The 20,072-nt window shown below is 38.9% G+C and overlaps 6 protein-coding genes, 2 long non-coding RNA genes and 1 pseudogene across 9 annotated transcripts; 5 read left to right on the top strand and 4 right to left on the bottom strand.

The window, feature by feature from the left end:
* The first annotated feature begins 278 nt into the window (after window positions 1–278).
* LOC130504599 (uncharacterized) lies at window positions 279–878 on the top strand. Its single transcript, XR_008941343.1, has 3 exons — window positions 279–428; window positions 510–588; window positions 670–878. It is a non-coding gene; the product is annotated as an uncharacterized LOC130504599 (long non-coding RNA).
* Window positions 879–2,195: 1,317 nt separating this feature from the next.
* On the top strand, window positions 2,196–2,920 carry LOC130504601 (uncharacterized). The gene is made up of 2 exons (XR_008941344.1): window positions 2,196–2,417; window positions 2,616–2,920. It is a non-coding gene; the product is annotated as an uncharacterized LOC130504601 (long non-coding RNA).
* Window positions 2,921–3,361: 441 nt separating this feature from the next.
* LOC130504600 (O-fucosyltransferase 4-like) lies at window positions 3,362–6,870 on the bottom strand (annotated as a pseudogene).
* Window positions 6,871–7,388: 518 nt separating this feature from the next.
* LOC130504598 (10 kDa chaperonin) lies at window positions 7,389–8,332 on the bottom strand. Its single transcript, XM_056999224.1, has 3 exons — window positions 8,148–8,332; window positions 7,901–8,040; window positions 7,389–7,576 (listed from the first exon to the last, which is right to left on the bottom strand). Exons 1-3 carry the CDS (start codon window positions 8,250–8,252, stop codon window positions 7,525–7,527), a joined length of 297 nt encoding a protein of 98 aa, XP_056855204.1. The 5' UTR covers window positions 8,253–8,332; the 3' UTR covers window positions 7,389–7,524.
* An 836-nt stretch (window positions 8,333–9,168) lies between these two features.
* Window positions 9,169–10,277, bottom strand: LOC108861691 (uncharacterized). The gene is made up of 4 exons (XM_018635624.2): window positions 10,036–10,277; window positions 9,860–9,941; window positions 9,648–9,764; window positions 9,169–9,460 (listed from the first exon to the last, which is right to left on the bottom strand). The coding sequence occupies exons 1-4, from the start codon at window positions 10,158–10,160 to the stop codon at window positions 9,410–9,412; spliced, it is 375 nt and encodes a 124-aa protein (XP_018491126.1). The 5' UTR covers window positions 10,161–10,277; the 3' UTR covers window positions 9,169–9,409.
* A 170-nt stretch (window positions 10,278–10,447) lies between these two features.
* LOC108861699 (serine carboxypeptidase-like 50) lies at window positions 10,448–12,068 on the top strand. Its single transcript, XM_018635637.2, has one exon. The coding sequence runs from the start codon at window positions 10,566–10,568 to the stop codon at window positions 11,928–11,930; it is 1,365 nt and encodes a 454-aa protein (XP_018491139.1). The 5' UTR covers window positions 10,448–10,565; the 3' UTR covers window positions 11,931–12,068.
* Window positions 12,069–13,159: 1,091 nt separating this feature from the next.
* LOC108843670 (uncharacterized) lies at window positions 13,160–13,805 on the top strand. The gene has a single exon (XM_018616925.2). The coding sequence runs from the start codon at window positions 13,212–13,214 to the stop codon at window positions 13,644–13,646; it is 435 nt and encodes a 144-aa protein (XP_018472427.2). The 5' UTR covers window positions 13,160–13,211; the 3' UTR covers window positions 13,647–13,805.
* Window positions 13,806–14,654: 849 nt separating this feature from the next.
* Window positions 14,655–17,789, bottom strand: LOC108853499 (sulfhydryl oxidase 1). Its single transcript, XM_018626918.2, has 11 exons — window positions 17,397–17,789; window positions 17,171–17,195; window positions 16,953–17,045; window positions 16,658–16,839; window positions 16,411–16,480; window positions 16,263–16,331; window positions 16,087–16,163; window positions 15,877–16,024; window positions 15,750–15,790; window positions 15,510–15,656; window positions 14,655–15,422 (listed from the first exon to the last, which is right to left on the bottom strand). Exons 1-11 carry the CDS (start codon window positions 17,618–17,620, stop codon window positions 14,885–14,887), a joined length of 1,614 nt encoding a protein of 537 aa, XP_018482420.1. The 5' UTR covers window positions 17,621–17,789; the 3' UTR covers window positions 14,655–14,884.
* A 1,179-nt stretch (window positions 17,790–18,968) lies between these two features.
* On the top strand, window positions 18,969–20,026 carry LOC130504602 (uncharacterized). Of its 2 annotated transcripts, none has more exons than XM_056999226.1 (3): window positions 18,969–19,334; window positions 19,465–19,661; window positions 19,732–20,026. In XM_056999226.1, exons 1-3 carry the CDS (start codon window positions 19,149–19,151, stop codon window positions 19,997–19,999), a joined length of 651 nt encoding a protein of 216 aa, XP_056855206.1. In that variant the 5' UTR covers window positions 18,969–19,148; the 3' UTR covers window positions 20,000–20,026. The 2 variants fall into 2 exon arrangements, with proteins under 2 accessions (XP_056855206.1, XP_056855205.1); XM_056999225.1 differs by having other exon boundaries at window positions 18,970–19,334; window positions 19,417–19,661; window positions 19,732–20,020.
* Window positions 20,027–20,072: the final 46 nt, after the last annotated feature.

Here is a 20,072-nt window from a genome sequence, read left to right as displayed (position 1 = left end):
TTGTACATGCCTGGGAAAAACAAAGTCATTGTACGAGCTGTCTCTTTTGACAACAAACAACATGTTTCCAATGAAGTAAGTGGTGGTGGTATGTACTGACTTTCCTTTATATTTTGCTGGATTCATGTGAATGATGAGTGTTGAATGTTTATATGAGGAATATATTGAATAATGAGAAGCTTTTCAATTGAAAGAAATGAATTTTCAGTCCAAGTTTTCACTCATGTGTACGTTCTGTCTTGTGTGTTCGTTATCAGATGAAATCACTTTGGGTCATCAGCAAAGGACTGGTTGTCTGAAAACTATGGGCAAGGTGATGGGGCTAACTATGCAGAGGAAGAAGCCGCCAAAGAGGATGAGGTATTGCAGGAGACATTTGTGGCTTGGAGAGAGTTATATGAGGCAGAGCTTGCAATTGAGCTAACCAAGTGAGTAACTCTTCCTGTATATTTTCCTTATTTGTTTCACAGAGTAACTAACATCTAATCTGTGGCCTTTAAACTTCCAAGGCTGATGCCGGAATCTGCTCTTACAGCACCCAAGGAGAAGAAGCTTACAGGAAGACAGTGGTTTGAGAGTGGCAAAGCGGTATAATCTCAGAATCTTTGTTGCAACTATTTTGTAAACAGATGGCGTTGTTGTTAATGATCTGTCTTGCGCCATTTTCAGAGCAGAACAATGGTCGCTGCTAATCAAGAATCTGAGGAGGAAGATGATGAAGACACTGACTTTACATTGAGCAGCATTCAATCTCCATTACTCATAGATTCACGTTTTTAACATTCTTAAAATAGCAGCACCGGGATGTAAACATGTTTTTTTGCCTAAATAAACTTTATGTTCAAAAAAAAGAAAAAGTAAATGAATGTTAAAACTTATCTTTGAGAAAAGTTAGATTTAAAAATTTAACAAAACCCTAAATATATTTTAAACTTATTTTTGACATTTTTTAAAAGATGTCAAAAAAATATTTTAAACCCTAAACATAAACCTAAGAACTTCAATCTCTTCTCAACACTAAAAATAAATTAGAAAAGAAAAAAAAAAAATTTTGAAACCCTAAACATGCTCTAAATTCCAACATCTAAACTTAAAATAATTTTCAAAATAAACATTTGTAAAAATTTATAACTAAAAAAAAGTATATAACTAAAAGAAATTATAAATATTCAATAAAAAAACTAAACAAAACCTAAACCCTAAAGTAGAAACTTAACCCCAACCCTATTCCTCAAATTCCAAATATACTTCAAACTTAAAAACTTTAGATCTAAACATATTTTAAATCCTAAACATAAATTTTCAATTTTCAATATTTTCATAATATAATTTTAATCTTAAACTCAAAATTTAATCAAATTAAACTGTAAAACTTAAACTCCAATAGTCAACAATAGTGGTATTAATTAACAGTTTTATAAAATTAAACTGTAAATATTGATTATCAAATCTTAATTTTATATCAAATATAATTTTTTAAAAATTAAACTCAAACTCAGAATTCAATCTTTTTAAAAAATCTATATCTCACATTTAAATTCTAACCTCAGACACTAATCTACACCCTATATCTAATACCCTAAACCCCAAACTTATAGCCTACACACAAAATCATAAATCTATTTTTTACAAAACTATAATAGAAAGTTTAAATTTAAACTTCAAGTATATTATAAAAATAAAATTATACACTTATTCATAAATCTTATATCATTATTTTTATAAAATTTAAATGAATAACTTAATTGTATATAAAAAATTTAGTCAAAATATGACTACAATTACTGAAATTATAACTATAAAAATTTTCAAACAAAAATCTTCATATAACAATAAAATCAAAATGTAACCATTAAAAACTTGTAATTATTCAACATGTATAAGCTTTTATTCAGAATTTTGAAATTTAAATTGCAATTTTCTACTACTTTCTACAGATTATGCACATGAAACTAAACAACTAAATAATAGAAACAGAAAAGAAACGTAGAGTACCGTTTACTAGATCACAGCCGTCGATCTCACCTCCTTTTACATTATTCTTCTTATTTTAATAGGAATCCTAGTGACTCTTTTCTATTGGCTAATACAAGAAAGTGAGGATAACTTCCTTGTTCCAATATCAACCGTTGATGAATTTAATCTAAGGGACATAAACGTTTGATTTTTCTTTAATTGGTTTTCACTTTTCACGATCTCTGCTCCTCTCATCTTTTCTTCTTCTTCTCTATCGATCTCTGCTCCTCTCAAATTCTTCCGTCGCAAACCTAAAAAAAAATCAAAGATCCATCTTTTCTTCTTCTCTGGTTAATTCTCCATCTTTTACGAAGTACTCCACTTCTCATCTCGCTGGTTCGTGTCTCGAGCCCAAGAGAATCTCCAATCAAAACAGAATCTGAGATCGACTAAGCCATCGAGTAAGTTCCTCACCGGGGCTCCAACTAGGGTTTAGATTTGTAATCTCTAGTCCGTCGTTTTAATCGATTTGGTCCTTTTGATTCGTTTTTTAAGATTCATATTATATCTGTCTCTTTTGATTTTGATTTTAGCTCTGCTTTTGGCAAAGGATAAAATTTGAATCTTTTTCTGTTTATGTTTTGAAAACTGGGTTTCAGGATAAGCAGAAGATGAAGATGATCAAGAACAGCAGGAGACGGAGAGAAGAAGCGGAAGCAGAAGAATAAGCAACGACGGAGGAGTTTCATCGATGAAGGTTGTGGCGGCGGAGGAGGCAGAGTGGGGGAGACGGTGCGGAGGAGAGCGAAGGAGTTAGGATATTTTTTTTGTTTTTTAGATTTAGTTTTTAAACCTGGTTTGTGTGTATTAATTAGTAAACTGAAAACATTTGTAATCTGGTTTAATTTATAAACCGAATCAGTTGTAAACCAAAATTTTAATATAAACCGAAATAATTTGTAAACCGGTTTTATCTATACATCGAAATCAGTAATAAACCAATTTTAATATTAAACCAGATTAGATTATCATAACTAATTAAACAAATTTAATTATTTTATTTAAATTGTAGCATTATATATATGTCATTATAAAATATTTTACAGCACTTAAGAAAAGCCACATAAACAAATTTTATAGCTAAAATAGCGTGTTATTAATAAGTATAATATAACATTGGAGTAATGCTATAATATCTCTATGTTTTTACAGCACGCAAAAAACGCTATGATAAGAGGGAGGTCTACTATAGCTGCGGCTGTCACGGCGTTCTTCGAAACGCTATGAAATCGATATGATAGCATTTTTCGGGTGCTATTAATACCCATATTTCTTGTAGTGAATGGACGCTAGGAAAATTTTACAGAGGCACCACATTCACTAGAAGAACCATAAGAATCGATAATGAGAAGAATTTAAAAGCTACTGATAAAGAATTTATGAGAAAACAAAAAGGAACCGGTCAATGTACAAAAGCTTTGTTCTCCCCTAACCCTACATTTATTTGTGGGCAACCCAACACTAGACACTAAATGTACAAAACGCACAGGGTGATTCTTAGTAGGAGCTACTCTCAGTTCCTCAGTTTAAATACATCAACTTCAACCCGTTAAAAAATCCCACCCGTGGAGAATGCTTGAGAAGGCCCTGAAAGCACAAGCTAGTACTCTCGCTATCTCTCTGTTATGCGGATGTGGCCAAAGAATTGAAAGAATTTACAATGAAAGTAAATAATGGGACCAGATCACAGAATCTCTGGCAACAATTAATGTGTCAGGTAGTTGCTGTAGTTTTGTTCCTGCGGCACATACAGTCAGGACAAGGGAATATGTAAATGGAGTCACTAGATCGTTTGAGCTCAAACCCCTTGGAGTCGCTATGAGACCTCATGTTTAGCATTTGATGTTTAAAACTTCTCCAGCTGCCGGTGAGATCAGAAAGAGTAATTGAGGGATCAACAAGATATTTATAAAACCCAAAAACATGTACTTAGGTGGAAGAGTTAAGCATCGTTACCTCAACTTTGGATTGTCAAAGAGTACTGCTAATTTTCGCTTGTCTGGCCGAATCGTCTTTGAATGTCCTCCAAACAAGTACCTCCGATGCCCCATGAGGAAATGAGGGAAGTTCCCTCCTTGTGTTGTCACAAATACCTCACTGTGGAGACACACTGTGTAATCTAGTGCAGCCATTCTCGAGGAGAAACTCTGAACACAGACACATAATTTAATAAGTCAGAAACGATTCATCACGTGTATGATACAATCATACAAACAAATGGAAGAACATGGAAACAAGACGCCGACCTTAAAAGGAGCCAGTTCTTCCTCAGAAGCAAGCATCTCCTTCGTCTGAAGATTAGGGAACATCTCGAGCAGTGGAGCCATAGTTCTGTTGCCACCATATATCGGCCCAGAGGCCAGGTATATATATGTGCTTTTGTTGAAGCCCATTCCCCTAAGTATCAAACCCACCTGATAGGTGTACAAGGAAGATAATTGAACCAATAGGAACAACCTACTCTACTAATTCACATCATTGCTTACAAGGGTTTGCCCTTTTCACAGCTACTCTGATTATTCCACACTAGTATCTTACCTCTAAAGGAGTCAAAGGGCATTTGCCATTGAGCCTGTTAGCTCCTGGTCGTATCACGCGGCCCGGTTTTGTGAATTTCCCTTTCCAACCCCGTTCTCTTGCCGCAATCATGTCTTGTTTTTCTTGGTTTCCACCATCAAATACACAGCAAGAGAAAGCTACCATATCCTGCAAATATATTCTTATGACGTATTATATCTTTTCCCTCAAGACACGGATCTGCTTTTCAGTATATACAGACATGATATAGTGAAAGCGTTTCTCCTATACAGGTAACAAACCTCTTCAAAACGAAGATGCACAGAAACGTACTTCCCAGTGTTGTTTGCACTGAGCTTCTTCATTTTCTTCACCAGTGTTTCTCCTTGGGTCAGTATGGGTTTAGCAAATCGCAAAGCTACATTATTCGCCAAACATCTAAATCTCTGGATAGCTCTTGGAGCATCAAACGAAAGTCTATTTGCAAATGGGGAAATCCTTATGACCCTGTCACATGAAAAGACAACAAATACTTCGAAAACCTGTGGTCCTAAACCAGAACCAAAAATCCCTTAAACAAAAACAAGGCGACTTATTGTAGAAACCAATTGCATCAATGCACACAATGTTTTTTGTTAATTTTCTATAAGAAAACAATGTGACTCACTTTTCTTCAAGTAGCTTTGGCAGGACTGAGTCCCGGTAATAGCTAGTGGGCGCCCAAGCTTTAACTCTGAAATTGTAGACCTTTGTCAAGTTAAAGCCAAAACGCTCCATTAAGTACTCAGGAACCGTATCGACCACCCGCACATCATTTGCTAAGGTACTGATGAAGTATTCCTCATCATAAATGTCCCCAAATTTACTGCAAGAAAGACCCTCTGTTCAGAAAGTAGTTGAAAAAAGAGACAATTCTGCTGAATTAACAACAGCAACAGAAGACAAGAAAAAACAGATCATCCGAAACCTCGGGTCTTTCCAAATGCTGTGATAGTGAAAGTTGGGAATTACAAGGGTGGCATTAAGGTAGCCTGCCACAGCAACCGCATTGCATATCTAAGCAAAACATAGAATAGAGAGACAAAGTCAATAACTTTACCTAAGACAATTTTACTGTAAGAAGAAAAGATAGACAAAACATACAGAAGTCCGCTGCTGATTCAAGCCTCCATTTGCCTCAATGAATATGAAACCATTTGAGTCAGGCAAAACTACAATTGTCCCCAGTAGACAACAAAAAAGAAGAAAAGTTCATTAATTATGACACAGGGCCAATGTAGCTCTGTTCTTTGAGCAGAGCTTCATCAATTTGATAACTTTTTGGTATGAAATCAAAGCTGTGACTTCTTATTACATAGGACAAGGAAAGCTATACCTCCATTAGATTGACTTGTTAACGCATGGCTTCCATTCGACGCCTTTATAGGAACGTTTCCAAATCGTTGATATCTAGAAATGAATACGATTTTGCATATACGTGAGAAGCTATAGCAAGACAGACACGATCACAGGCACTAATCACAGGCATATATAACAAAGGATGGATAGTAGTAATAAACAAAGAGTAATGCATTCTCCTAAAAAATTGTTAGTCTAATAACTATGAACTAAAAAAAATCTATATATAACAACTTAAAACACTTAAACACACAAACAGAGGATCTGAGGGAAGTGGCAAAAGTAAAACAGAGGCAAACCTCTCACCGCATCAGCCGTGGCATTATCGGCGTCAATCGCGGCGCGGAGCTTAGCGTAAACCTGCGGGCTTCTGTAGACGGATCCGGCGCGGGACGGCGATGTATGATGGTGGGATCGCCGGCGTCGAACGACGCCGTGCGCATGCGGAAGAGCATACAGGAGATGTAGACGAGAGGAGCGAAGAGTAGATTCCCTGACGACGCCGGATAAGACCGATAAGACGATCGAAGAGATCCGGTGAGCGAAGGTTCGACTCGAGGAGGTGCGGATGGTTTTGACCGGAGGAGACTAGGTGACGGCGGGGGAGAAAGGGAAGAGTGGGAGCTTCCCGGGAGCCTAATTTGAATCGTCGAGGGATCTCTCTCCGCCTGGGAGACCATTGCTTTCCCTCCTTTCTTCCAGTCAACAACGTGCTACGCTGTAATCCTTACATCCTTGCATTGTGAGAGTGGCGGGGGAGAAACTGTGACGAGAGTGGCGGGGAGAGACTGACGATTATAGACTAGTAGTATTACTATTTATATATACATGTAAACTCGTGCTTTGGAAGCGTGATCGATTCGATCACATGCACTTTGATCTGTGTTTTGAGTTCTACGGCTCTCTTTTTTTCTTTCTACGATTCTTTTTTTATATTGAATCAATTTATAAATCTCTTATTGAATGCATCGGTTCCTGCTTATGGTAATTTGTATTATAAAAAAACACTCAGGACAAAGACGTGCACGTTAATGCTCCTAGTGACAAGATATGTTGATAATTGACACAAACTTATTTGCCGTACAAAATATAGACAAGACAATACTATAAACGACAAACAAGAACCCTTGTGTCTATTCTTTTGCTTTTTTTAAAGCAATAAAGAACACAAAAGACACCAGTTTTACAAACTTCAACCTGACATCTCGACCTGATTCAATTGACAAAATGTCAAAGCTATAGAAACAAATCAAGAGAGCAAGCAAGCTCACTTTCTAGTTGTAGAAGATAAAGAATGCAGTACTGGAATTCAGTGACAAAAAGCCGAATGATCAAGAATACGCACATTCAAGTAAGCCATCGTCACAGAAGGATTGGAATCACAAGATGCAACAATCCGGTTAACTTTAACTTATCTTAGGATTGATGACAATTTGGAAAAAACTGGAACGACCGACTCAGAAGGGACAAATATAGTCTATTAAAGTAAATTTCAATGACATGTCCAACCACATAAACTAAAAATTATAAATAACTTGTTTGTTTCTCTCCCCATAACATTAAAACGCCAACAAGACCACCGCTTAGCCTTTCTCAATCTTCGTGCAACGTCCCCAAGACGTCCTCATCCCGGAAGAGATGGTACCTGCATCCATCACAAACAAACACAAGTTTGCTTAATTGAGTTCAATTCTACAGTTTGCAACATCAATCAATTCGTGCATATGCCCCTGTAAGTGCCACTCTATTCTACTGATCACTAGATTTTCCACTAATCAAGCATTCAATTACTCATTTCCAAAATTTTCACGATGTTACTGGAAAATCCTCTATCATTTTCATATCTAATACCCTAACAATTGAGCTACCAGACATGAGGGACACTTTTAACAGTTATCACATTTACTCAATGATCTGAAAAAAGTAAACCGCAATGTAATATCAAAGAACAAAACTGGTTTTAACTTACTCCTTCTCGCCTAGCTTGACCTGAGTACCGCCATACTCTGGGAGAAGAACAGTGTCGCCTTCCTTAACAGAGACTGGGATCAATTTCCCGTCCTTATCCCTTGATCCAGGTCCCACTGCTATCACCTTTCCCGAGTTCAGCTGTATTATCATCAACGAAAAGCTCATCGTTAATCAGATCTTTTGAAGTCAAATTAAAATCAGAAGATCAGATCAGATCGAGAAACGAATAAGCGGTAGTGTTATACCTTGGAGGCCTTCTCAGGGAGGAGGATGCCGCTTTCGGTTTTGGCAGGCTGGATGACTCTCTGCACAAGGATGCGGTTGAACGTTGGGATCAGACGCTTCATCATTTCTTCTCTCTCTCTCTTTCGCTCGGGGCTGAGTCGGAGGAACTGAACTCTAGGGCTTTTAAGAAGACGGGACGACGGAATGTTCTAGATAGCGGGTTGGTTTTTTAGAGGCCAAGGGTTTAGGGTTTTTATTCGCGCCTACTTGGGCCTATAATTAGTTTCTAGGCCTGCCTCATTTCTTGCCAGCCAAGTTCTTTACAGTGCTGCCTGCAATGACTGTTAATGGATTTGAAAAATAAATACGGACTCAATAAGCCCATCATGGACAGGTCACAACATTGTTCTTTTCCCAAACAGATTCAAGATATTTATGTTTCTGCACTCCTCAATATCTTTTTTTTTTTTTTTTTTTTTGAAAGAATGTTAAATTTTATTCAAACAAAAAAAACGTTTTTACAACAAGTGCAACAAAATTGAATCTAAAAGAAACAAACTCAAGCAAAAGAAGAAAATAAATTCTTTTAGAATCTAAACTTCAAAGAAAACCCAAAATCCCCCTCAAACTTGACCATATGGAACAAGTCAAGTTTGGAAATGTCATGAAATTCCCCTCATTAAAAGAAACTGAAATTTTGAATGCGCATCCAGGGAATCGAACCCTGGTCAGTACCGTGGGAGGGTACTATGATACCACTATACCACTGCACTCCTCAATATCTGTGGATTTATTAAGGTTCTAGACTAATCAAGTATAGAAAAACATTTGCAAAGAAACAGATGGATAAAATGTGTCAAAATGAAAATCATCAGGGGAGGTGAACAGAAAAGAGAGTTGTTAATCATGGAGTTGGAGTTGGAGTTGGTTGTCAGAAGCTCAAGGCTGGCCCTCATTTGTGACTTGGAAGAAGGTTATTGGCAACATTGTTTGTTTGGCGCTGTTAGCCATGGTTGTTTACCTCATGAGGAGACTATATACTAATCAAAGTGCTCCCTAGCATTTTGCATTGTACAAAATATCAAGGCCTGGTCATATGTGTGCTTATTACATTGGCGCGTACGTTTCATGCTCTATACACCAAGACATTGTTATTATCTCTCGTGGTGGTAAACTAAACAGTCAGATTTATACAAATGAGGAAAAAAAGAGTTCGACTCTGCAATAACAAGATTAGCCATGTGTTGGTGCAACAAAAATGAGTGTTTTTATTAGTGACGCTCTAGCCAGTTCCATCGAGTTGACCTTGAGAAAGAAGGTGAGCCATGTATTGCTGCATTTACAAACAAAGAACTCAGCATCGCACTTGTTTTTTGTATTCGAGAGCTAACACACATTTCTATCAACATAATGGCACACGCAGAAAAGTCAGCCAAGTCCTAGTATTTATGGAACCAGACCATCAAGAAACTATGTTACGAAGCCAAATAAAGATCATAGAGAGAATTTAAGAAACATACCGAGTGGTAAACATATGGAGATTTTCCCTGGCGCTCAAAATGCTTAGCCATTATACAGAACTCGACAGGACCCCAATCCTCAGATTCATAGCAATTCCCAAGCGCCGCTTTGTACAACTTTAACACCGAACCAGAAATTGCATAATCACTAAGAGCAAATCGATTCAAAAAGACACAAGTCAAAATGTCTCAGTCAAGGAACAAGGACTCACCTTAGCTGTGTCGGTCAAAAGTTCGGTACCGGCAGGGTAAGATGCATAAAACTGATCTCCCCTTGAGAATCCTGCTCTTGTCCTACAAAAAAAAAATCGAAATTTAAAAAAGCAAGAACAACTAACAAATGAAGAAAATTGAGATCCGAGGTTAAGCTTTGAAGAAGTTTTGTTACGTGTTGTTTGTATAGAAGAATGTAAGAGCGGCAGTGAAGCAGTAGAATCCAGCGTAAGAGACGACCCGTCGTAACTTCTGGATCTTTAGAATCTCATTGCATACATCCAAGATCATCATCTTCATCCTGGAAAGTCGAACTCAGTCAAACCGAGGACGAATCAGAAACCTGTGGAAACTCCCTCGGGTATTATAACGAACACCTTGTGATCACTTTACCAAAAGAAGCAGAAGCAACATCAAAATTAAAAGGGCTTTCTCCAGCTTCTTTGGGCCCAATGAAGCCTTTATATTGGGTCATTAGAAAAGTATAAAATTATGTAAAGCATACCGAAAATAAAATTATTAAAATTAATAATTTATTCATGTTTATACAATTTAGGTTATTAACCACGTGTGGATGATAAAAAAAAAACAAAAATAATATTGGTAGCCACGTTACATTGGTTACAAGACAAAAACACAAAAGTAAGTTTTGCAGTCGAATAATACAAAGCGATCTTGATGTAAAGCCACGAGCTAGTGGCGATAATGAAGCACGTCCCTACACTCTACTTCTTGCTCTCCACTCTCCTCATCCTCGCCGTCTCCATCGAGTCTCTACAGCCTCCACTCTTTCCCGATGAATCTCTCCCAACTAAATCCGGTTACCTCCCGGTTAAACCGGCCCCAGGCTCCTCCATGTTCTATACCTACTACGAAGCCCAAAACCCAACCACTCCTCTCACCGACACTCCGCTCCTCGTTTGGCTCCAAGGTGGGCCAGGCTGCTCTTCCATGATCGGCAACTTCTACGAGCTCGGCCCTTGGCGAGTAGTTTCACGCGCCAACGTTCTAGAACCAAACCCCGGCGCCTGGAACCGACTATTCGGCCTGCTTTTCTTGGACAACCCCATCGGAGTCGGATTCAGCATCGCCGCTTCAAAACAAGACATACCGAGTAATCAGAGAGAGATGGCAGAGCAACTCTACGCATCCCTCGTGGAGTTCATCGAGCAGAATCCGGGTTTTGAAAACCGGCCGGTTTACATAACCGGCGAGAGCTACGCCGGGAAGTATGTTCCAGCCATCGGGTACTATATACTCAAAGAAAAGCCCAACGGGAAGATAAATCTAAAAGGCCTGGCTATCGGAAACGGGCTAACCGACCCGGTGGCCCAAGTCCGGACACATGCGGTCAACGTCTACTATTCGGGTCTGGTCAACGCGAAACAGAGAGAGGAGATAGAGAGAGCTCAAGAGATATCGATATCTCTCGTTAAGGCCCAGAGATGGCGTGAAGCAGCAGAGGCGAGAACCGAACTACTGACGCTACTCGGCAACATGACGGGACTCGCGACGCTTTACAACACGGCGCGGACGATACCGTATAGAACGGACCTTGTGGTGGACCTTCTGAACCAGAGAGAGGCGAAGCGGGTGTTGGGAGTGAGCGAAACGATGCGTTTTGAGGAATGCAGCGACGAAGTGGAAGACGCTTTACGGGGAGACGTGATGAAGAGCGTCAAGTTCATGGTGGAGTACGCGGTGGAGAGGACCAACGTGCTGTTGTATCAAGGTATGCTTGATCTGAGAGACGGCGTCGTTTCGACGGAGGAGTGGATGAAGACGATGAACTGGTCGGGGCTGGGGATGTTTCTGGCGGCGGAGAGGCGGGTGTGGAAGGACGAGGAGAACGGTGATCTGGCAGGGTATGTACAGAGGTGGGGGAATCTGTCACACGTGGCGGTTTCAGGAGCGGGGCATTTCGTTCCGACAGATAAGGCTGTTAACTCGAGGGATATGATAGAATCTTGGGTTCTGGGAAAAGGTCTGTTCGGTCGTGAAGATGTACATCAGACATTAACGTCAAGCGTTTTAGAGTCTAAGTCAAATAGATTTGATTCTGGATATTGAGTGAAAGACCTATTGTACTGGTTGAGATATGTAACACTGAATAAGAGTCTGTTTCTAGTTGGTCTTGTGATTTTTATTTACTTTCTCTTGGATATAGGTTCTTTTCTCCGGGGCTAATTATTTGCCTGTTATATGAAACTTCATCGAGATTTAAAATTAACAAACCAAACGGTGGTTGAAAAACATAATTTAAAAAAAAAACAATACGTTCAGAGATTCAGAAAAGCATGTAATGGCGATTGGAGGCGGGATTGTGATGAAAGATTCAAAGTGAAGAGTAGAAACTACTCAACACAAAGAAAGAGCACAGAAACCGTACTATGAAGCCATTTTATCGTTTTAGGGAAGGAGAAGCAAGGGCACCCCGTAGAAAACCTACGAGTATTTCAGAGCTATTGATCAAATCTCTCCCCTTTTTATTTTATGCTTCATTCCCCGATTCATTTTTCCGGCAAAAGAAAACACGCGCAAACGAAAAAACCAAACAAATGACTACTGAAGAACAACTCCGAAAGATGAAAAGACTAACAGAAACTAAAGCTTCTCTAGTCTCCGCTTAAGATTGGAATCCTAAAGACGGCTCTGGCTCAACTTGTGAAACTTGTAGCTTTTATAATGCGATAGCAAGTTAGGGCTGACGATTGTCACTGAAGGTGCCTGGGCTTACTTTAAATTGAGTTTGGAGTTAACTATAAAGCCCATTCAGCTTTACTAAAAAAAAATAGAGTCAATTATGTAATCAATGGCTGCTGGCTGCTGCTAGCCTGCTAACTTAAAAAAATGAGATAAACCCATGATTAGTTAATCATACGAGGCAGCATCTCGTACGTGAAAAATACATAAACAAGGAAAAAGAAAAGTGAGAGGTCAATGGTCATATAATTATTGGTTGTTGATACAATTATGAAGAACTGATATATTTCCAAATTAACTCCCATCATCTTTTTTATCTTCATCTGTTTAATTGTATACATACATAGCTAATCTTGAATGTCCTACCGTGTCGACAAATTTGTAAAAGACGTGTACCTGGTGAAATCGATAAGAAAACAAAACTGAAACTGAAGGAACATGAGGAATATGGTCCCATCAAAACTACGAGGAGGCAACGCGTATATTATTTTGTATTTTGTATTTTGTATTTTATCATTTTATTTTCTTAAACCTAAAGTAATACTTGGCCGTTTTATATAAGAAAACCTATTCAAATAATTCCTCTATAAATAATCTTACCCAAATCCGTCAACTTGTCTCCTGAGCAACAAAGAACCAAAAAAAAAAATGCAAGGCACACTGATCACAACATCGCCACTCAGGTTCCACCTGCTGATGACGTCACAAAGAATCACCAACGTAACCAAGAGACGAAGTCAAACCTTGGCGTGTGGTGGTGGCTACTACTACAAAGGAGGGAGAGTGGTAGACGAGAACATGGTGGTCCTTAGGAAACGGATCCACGAGATGAAGATGGTTGAGCGAAACTACGAACCTCCTTCCCATTGGATGCAGTGGGAGAAACGTTTCTACTGCGGATACGACGCTTCAATCTGTGACGCTCTCTGTATTCTCCAAACTTTCCTCATGAACTCTCGTCCCAGCGTTGCGTTTGGAGCGTTGCTTCTTGTCCTCGTTAGCGTTCCCGTCTCCACCGCTTTCTTTGCGTTTCGCATCCTTGACATCCTTCTTTGGCTTATCAATGCCATTCACGTAGGATGATCGTGTTTCGTGTAAATTGTCTTAGATGTGTTTGTATTTTCTTGCAGTTATTTCGTTTCCTAAGATAAGAAGATTCCTATTTTGATATGGTTTGAAAAATATTGTAGTAGTAGATATAAAAAGAGAGAGATCTAATCAGAGTGATATATATTGAAGAGATCACAGCCAACTGATGTGGTAGCTAGATTCTTCAACGACCTTAAAGCACCCGTTAAATTCAAATAAGTTTGTAGAATATGATTTCCAAACAAACAATTTCAACCAACCTTTTTTAAATTTATTTATTTTACTATGTTCAAATCTATGTATTCACCTCAACCTTTTTAAAATTTATTTATTTTACTATGTTCAAATCTATGTATTCACCTCTCTCTCTTTACGCTTGCTCTCTTTTTCCTTTCTATGTATTTTGTTCTTCTATTTGTAAATAAGTTGTTTAACAACAGTGTATTCTTCAGAAAATAGTATAAATGTTAACACTTGTATTAAAAATTCTATATATTATTCTATCTATCCATAGATGCTTGGTTTCTTACAGGGCTCAATATAGACATATAGTTCCCATTAAATGCTAATGTTAAAGTCACACATAGTTACAAAGAGTTATTGTTTTGATTAGAAATCGCATATATTTTGCAGTTTTAGGTGAAGTTAAAACCACAAATGATTATAGAGAGGCTAGTTAACAGCCAAACACACCACCGCCGCTGGTCAGCTTCTTTGACAAGGCAAGCTGGAGTATATTATTGGAATAGTCACCTCCAATATAATGCAGGAGGAGCAGGTCTTTTCTGTCGCAATCCCTCTGTCTGATCTCTATTCACACCCCGGTCATTGATATATATCTTCCATGGCAGGACAAGGTTGATCCTGATCTCAACCTGGTGAAGGCAAAGGCCGGTCTCTTCTAGGGGAGAGAGAGTATGATTGAAGGAGCTCCTAACAAGTTGGTGTTAAGATCATCAACAAAAGAGTTTTACTGTAGAGAAGGAAAAACAATTTTGAAGATGTCGGTTTAGAAAGATATGAAATGGTCTAATGTATATTCCAAAACTGAAGAGAAGAATCTATACAAATCTGTAAGAGAAAAAAGGGAACTGAGGCAGGCAGACTTTGGCATCTCAACCTCTAACGTCTTTGTATCTATCTGTCTGTAAGTTACGGACAAAAAAAGCAAAAGCTCAGCTTCAGTTCCAGCTAGTTTCTCTGCCTGAATGTCAAAACATGTGAGCTTAAATTCACCTCTCCTTTTCCCTCTCGATTTCATTGTTACTGAAAGTGTTCATAACCATAAAGTTACTGTTATATCTCTTTTGATAGTGAGGATTGTGGTAATACTTCCGGTTCTTCTGCTGTGTCCTCCAGTAGCATGCGAGCGCCCCAAACGCGCAGCTCGCAAGTGCTATCGCCAATGCAGCTCCCACCGGCACAACTAGAGCGTTGGTGGGAACCGCCATTTCTTCCACAGCTGCAACCACCACCTCCTCCTTGCTCCCACCGGATCCAATTTTCTTGTGAGAGGACACCAGTCTCTCTCCGTAGTACTTCTTCAAGAACTTGTAGACTTCGTCGTGATCCCAGTCAATGTTCTTCTTCTGAGTGCTGGAAAGATAGCACGACGGGCAGAACTGCTTTGGTGGCCATATCATCTTTGGGAACTTGGGGTCTCCTGTTCCAAGTGAGGCTTCGTCTTGCTTGAGTCTCTCGTTGACCTTGTTGTGCGTGCTCCACAGCCACAAGACGACATCACGTGCCTTTTTAAACGGAGTTTTCACGCTGTCAAAACACATGAGCAGCTGTTAAGATGAGGAAAGGATGCAAAAAAAGCCAACACACAGGGAGGATGTCTCTCTCTCTTTTTACCTTAAGCACATGTCGTGAAAATGCTGGCGGCATTCATCACACATGAAGAAGTTGTTGATGAAATCACAGATGGCTGTGAACGCGAACTGACTTTCTCCATCTTCGATTCTCACAGAAAGTGAATGCATCATGATCCATAATCCGCAGCTGCAGTTATATTACCATTGTTGAAAAGAGTATTCAAATACTAAAAAAACACTTGAGACCAAAGGACTGTTTCTGTTTGCAAAAGCACACTACCTGAATCCCCTAGTTTCGTTCTTGCTGCCACGGCAAAATATCTGGCAAAAAATGGAAGACTTTTAGATATCTCTGCGTTTTTAGGGGAAAACATTGAAAAGCAATTGTTAGTTAGACTCTCACTCACGTAATATCCACGCGGAAGATCCTTTCCACATATATGGAAGCTCCGTAGGGTTTTTTTCACTCCGGAATCATCATGGCCGTAAGAGCATTCGCCTGATGGGCACACATCATCGAAATTCACTAGAATTTCAGCACTTCCCTTACGACACCTATGAAAGAAGACAGTGAGCAGAAACACATGTAATGCAAATAAAGAAGATAATATTTCTACCTTGTTGAAGGATGATGTGGCACCAAAAGCTGGAGGAACCTGATAAACGAAGTGCTGGTTTCAGAGGACTTGATTGCCTGTGGGGTCATTCATTCATTCACTACTCATCAACAAAGGCTAAAAAAAGGGATTATTCTTGCATTGCATACAACAAAATCCAAAAGACTTGCTCTAACCTTATGTGACAAAATGATATCAAAAGCTTCTTCAGTTGCTTCCTCAATGTCATATACGGCCTGAGATATCTGTGACAACCAGCTCTATTTAGTTTCTTCGAATACCATTATAGTAAAAGTGGGGTGTAGATAAAAAATTCTAACAGACCTGTTCGTGATCAGATATATTTGGCAGGAGATGCTCCTTTCCAAATTTCTGATCATCCAAGCCATAAGAACTGCACAACATTGAAGAGAGAGCAAAAAAAAAAGAGATTTTGAGTGCGAATGTAAACGAATGTTCTCACAGGGATTTTCATATTATCCAACATAGAAAGAGAAATTCAAGCACAGTAGATATGAATTTTTGGTATAAAAATAATTAAAAAAGAAGCTTTCAATGGATGCTTGCTTACCTGCCTAACTGCTTGTTAATCCAGCTCAACAAAAGATCAGAAGTGCGCCAATCATCCATCACGATGATCTCACTTTTGTCTTGTTTAGGTCCCCAGCTGCCACCAACGAACTTTCTGGTAGGGGCCCAAAAGAGCATTGGATAATGATTAATGGAGAACTTGTCACACAGCTTCGCATTCATCTGCGCTGCCAGAAAAATTCACAGGGAACGGATTAGAATAAATTGCATACACACAACCAACGATTCAGTATTCAATCAATCCCCCAAGGAAGATGGCGCAAGTAAGTAAGTACCTTTATTGCACAATCAACTCGAGCCATTAAAACGAGGCCAGGATGTGCAGCGTCTGGTCCATTGAAGAGCCTTGCCACTTTTTCATAATGCGGCTGCAGAGTCAGTCACACAGTTTAAAAAAAGCATTGAATATAATAAAACAAGAATTTGATTAAGAGCCCTGACAAAGGGCATTGAGTAACGAAAGAAAGAGAGAGCACAGTAACTTTTATTTTACCTTGTAGTTTCTACATGCAGGACACCTTGTACCAATCATAAGTTTAGCCACAGACAGAACAACAACGATCAAATGTCAGTACGGCACAAAACAAAGCCTTTCACAATTCAATTGGTAAAAAGTTAAGTTAAATCTCAGGGGACTGGCAAACGTAAAAGTTAAAAGTCGAATAACAAATCACAAAAAAAAAAAAAAATGGAAACTTTGTTTGTTCAGACAAACTGACCAGTGAGCGAAGAACTCCAAAACGGCGTATTTGGCGGGGGTGTCTTGGAAGACTGAATCAAAGTTGGTAGCGTTCAATTCCACGGCGTTATCTTTCTGATCGTCCATCACATTGCCGATGTCTCGTAGAATTGAGCGCGATCCCGGTGAAAACGACGCCGCAGCAGCTTCAACGCTCACAAAGCCCACCACGAACAGGAGGAACATGTGTATCAAAGACATCATCAAATCCAGTAAGAGTGGTAACTTGATCCGAAAGCTCGAGACTTTTTCTTTTCAATTTATCTTCATTTTACAGTTTCACTCGAGAGACCGAAGAAGAAGCGCGTTACAGAGGGAAGATCTAAAAGAGAAACTGGAGCTTCCCTCCCTCCTTTCCGTTGAGAAACGAAGACAGCAACGACGTCGTATAAAGCTTTTGACCGGCGTCGATAGTTGTTGTTCTCTCTCCGACTCCTTTCATAATGGGCTTACTAATACCATTGTAACTAAAGCCCATTTTAGAATGACTGTTTAACTTGTTGGGCCTTTGGAAAGCGGATAAAATATGGGTGAGAGTATGATCTTGGAAAATATGACAGTGATGTGATTCCAACCACAAGTCAACACCATCTCTCACACGTTGACATATATACGGATATACCTCCTTTATACTGTGTTATTATTGCCACTTTCCTCCATTATCAATTCTTTTTGCGGGAAAAGAAAATGACACTAAAATGTATCAATCATGTGCACATCCTCTACCTCTAAAAATAAAAAATAAATAAAAGAAAAGTGAAATTATAACTCCAAGGTCCACGTGCATGAATTCATTTTCTGGTATCAGGAGAAGTGGCATTCATCTGACATATTTAATTCCCTGATTTGTGTGAGTATTAACTAACTGATAACCACTTTAGTATACTGTCTTCTCACTTCTTCATTTCCATAGACGTATTATGTATGTATGCATGCAATATCCATTGCTTGAAAAAAGTGAAACGAAAGATAAAAGAAAAATATACTAATACACCTTCAGTTAATGTATATTTTTTTGTGAACTAACTAGACAAGATTGAGAACGATTTTGAGCCAGTCTTTCTTTTTGTCAAGTCTTACTAAAATAGCATTTCAAAAGTCCAATCTAAATCTAAATATGTTTTTGCCCCTTGCCGTCAATATCTAGGATCCCACCACTATAGCTTACTAAGGCTATCGATGAATTTGTTATATACTCCCTTCTGTTATGCTAAATTCCAACTTTTCCTCTTTTTTTTTTGTTTTGAAATCATCACAAAACCCTCCATATATTTCCAATTTGGAACATTGTAACTTTTATTTTTTAACAGCTTCAAATAATTTCAATTTTTTTGGTTAGAAAATTGTTTGCCAACCAAACAAAACAAAAACTTTTTTCTGACATACCACTTACAAGTGGTATGGGCCTTGGGGGTGTACTAGTAATGAATGAGAAATAGGGGTGAAGAAGTAAATAATCATAACTAAAATGGTCGAGTTATGCAATATAAAAAATAAATCAATCAGCGGTGTGATCTTTTATTTGACCATCTCCTCCTTCCCCTCTCCCTCTCTACTTAATTTTGTCTAAATCCAAAAATCTTTCTTTCTCCTCATTTGCTTCAATCGTGTTTAAAACTCCTGAAAGAAAAAATTCTCTCAATTTTTTAAATCCCTTCGTACGACCAGTGGGACGAGTGTTGCTTGCATCGTCTGTTCTGTGGTGTGTGTGAGTGAAGAAGAAGAAGAAGAGATGTTGGGAGCTGGTGGGTTTCAGTTGACTAAGCTGCATAATAAAGCTCAGAGCGTCGTCAGATCGATTCACAGTCAAGAACGCGGGTCTGCATTGGAGGAGTCGACAATAACAAGTAATGTAGAACGGTTTTTGGAGTCAGTCACACCATCTGTGCCTGCTCACCACCACTATCTCTCCAACAAGGTTTGTTTCAAAGTCAATACCTTTTTTTTAATTTTTATTAATTAAAGACAAGAACTTTTCGTTTGTTTATGGGATTCATTAGCTTAATGGAAGTGAAAAGAGAGGCAGTGATGTGGTTGAGTTGTTGCAGCCTCCTCCTCCTTACTTTGTTCTTGGAGATGTATGGGGATCGTTTGCAGAGTGGAGTGCTTACGGCACTGGAGTTCCTCTCTCTTTGAATAACAACAACTACAAGGATCGTGTCATCCAATACTACGTTCCTTCTCTCTCCGCCATCCAAATCTACGCTCCTCCTTCTCATACCTTTAGCTCTTCTCTTCAACCAAGGTAAACAAAAACAGTCAATTATCATGTATTTTCAGACTAAAGCTTGAGTCTTGTCTTTTTGTTCTTTAAGGCGGGTAGGTGAGGAGAGCGACAGCAGCGATTTCAAGGATTCTAGCAGCGAAGGAAGCAGCAGCAGCGAATCAGAAAGAGATCCAAAAGAGCAGATGATCTCTACAGCTAGTATGGACCAAAAGGAGCATCCGGAAGACTCGTCCTCCAGTGATGATGATGGCGACGAGCCTTTAAGAAGCTCTCAAGGCCGTTTGATATTTGAGTATCTTGAACGTGATCTTCCTTACATCCGTGAACCCTTTGCCGACAAGGTTTGTCTATATTAACACTGAGTATCAAGTTATCAAGGCATGTGGAGAAAGTTATTTAGAAACCATATGGATTCGGAAAACAGGTTAA

This window comes from Raphanus sativus, unplaced genomic scaffold (genome assembly GCF_000801105.2).
Source record: "Raphanus sativus cultivar WK10039 unplaced genomic scaffold, ASM80110v3 Scaffold1694, whole genome shotgun sequence".
Classification (NCBI taxonomy): Eukaryota; Viridiplantae; Streptophyta; class Magnoliopsida; order Brassicales; family Brassicaceae; genus Raphanus; species Raphanus sativus.
This window is presented reverse-complemented; position numbering and strand designations above follow the sequence as displayed.

What these genes read in the sequence shown, in the direction of transcription:
- LOC130504598 (XM_056999224.1), bottom strand. Translation starts at nt 8,252, where the DNA reads ATGATGAAGCGTCTGATCCCAACGTTCAACCGCATCCTTGTGCAGAGA. An exon ending in TCCCTGAGAAGGCCTCCAAG is followed by an intron (nt 8,041 to 8,147) that starts GTATAACACTAC and finishes ATGATAATACAG; the next exon opens with CTGAACTCGGGAAAGGTGAT. An exon ending in GTCAAGCTAGGCGAGAAGGA is followed by an intron (nt 7,577 to 7,900) that starts GTAAGTTAAAAC and finishes TGATGGATGCAG; the next exon opens with GTACCATCTCTTCCGGGATG.
- LOC108861691 (XM_018635624.2), bottom strand. Translation starts at nt 10,160, where the DNA reads ATGAAGATGATGATCTTGGATGTATGCAATGAGATTCTAAAGATCCAG. An exon ending in TTCTTCTATACAAACAACAC is followed by an intron (nt 9,942 to 10,035) that starts GTAACAAAACTT and finishes TTTTTTTTGTAG; the next exon opens with GACAAGAGCAGGATTCTCAA. An exon ending in TTTTGACCGACACAGCTAAG is followed by an intron (nt 9,765 to 9,859) that starts GTGAGTCCTTGT and finishes TCGGTGTTAAAG; the next exon opens with TTGTACAAAGCGGCGCTTGG.
- LOC108861699 (XM_018635637.2), top strand. Translation starts at nt 10,566, where the DNA reads ATGAAGCACGTCCCTACACTCTACTTCTTGCTCTCCACTCTCCTCATC.
- LOC108843670 (XM_018616925.2), top strand. Translation starts at nt 13,212, where the DNA reads ATGCAAGGCACACTGATCACAACATCGCCACTCAGGTTCCACCTGCTG.
- LOC108853499 (XM_018626918.2), bottom strand. Translation starts at nt 17,620, where the DNA reads ATGATGTCTTTGATACACATGTTCCTCCTGTTCGTGGTGGGCTTTGTG. An exon ending in TTGGAGTTCTTCGCTCACTG is followed by an intron (nt 17,196 to 17,396) that starts GTCAGTTTGTCT and finishes GATTGGTACAAG; the next exon opens with GTGTCCTGCATGTAGAAACT. An exon ending in TTTCACGACATGTGCTTAAG is followed by an intron (nt 15,423 to 15,509) that starts GTAAAAAGAGAG and finishes GTGTTTTGACAG; the next exon opens with CGTGAAAACTCCGTTTAAAA.
- LOC130504602 (XM_056999225.1), top strand. Translation starts at nt 19,149, where the DNA reads ATGTTGGGAGCTGGTGGGTTTCAGTTGACTAAGCTGCATAATAAAGCT. An exon ending in ACCACTATCTCTCCAACAAG is followed by an intron (nt 19,335 to 19,416) that starts GTTTGTTTCAAA and finishes GGGATTCATTAG; the next exon opens with CTTAATGGAAGTGAAAAGAG. An exon ending in AGCTCTTCTCTTCAACCAAG is followed by an intron (nt 19,662 to 19,731) that starts GTAAACAAAAAC and finishes TTGTTCTTTAAG; the next exon opens with GCGGGTAGGTGAGGAGAGCG.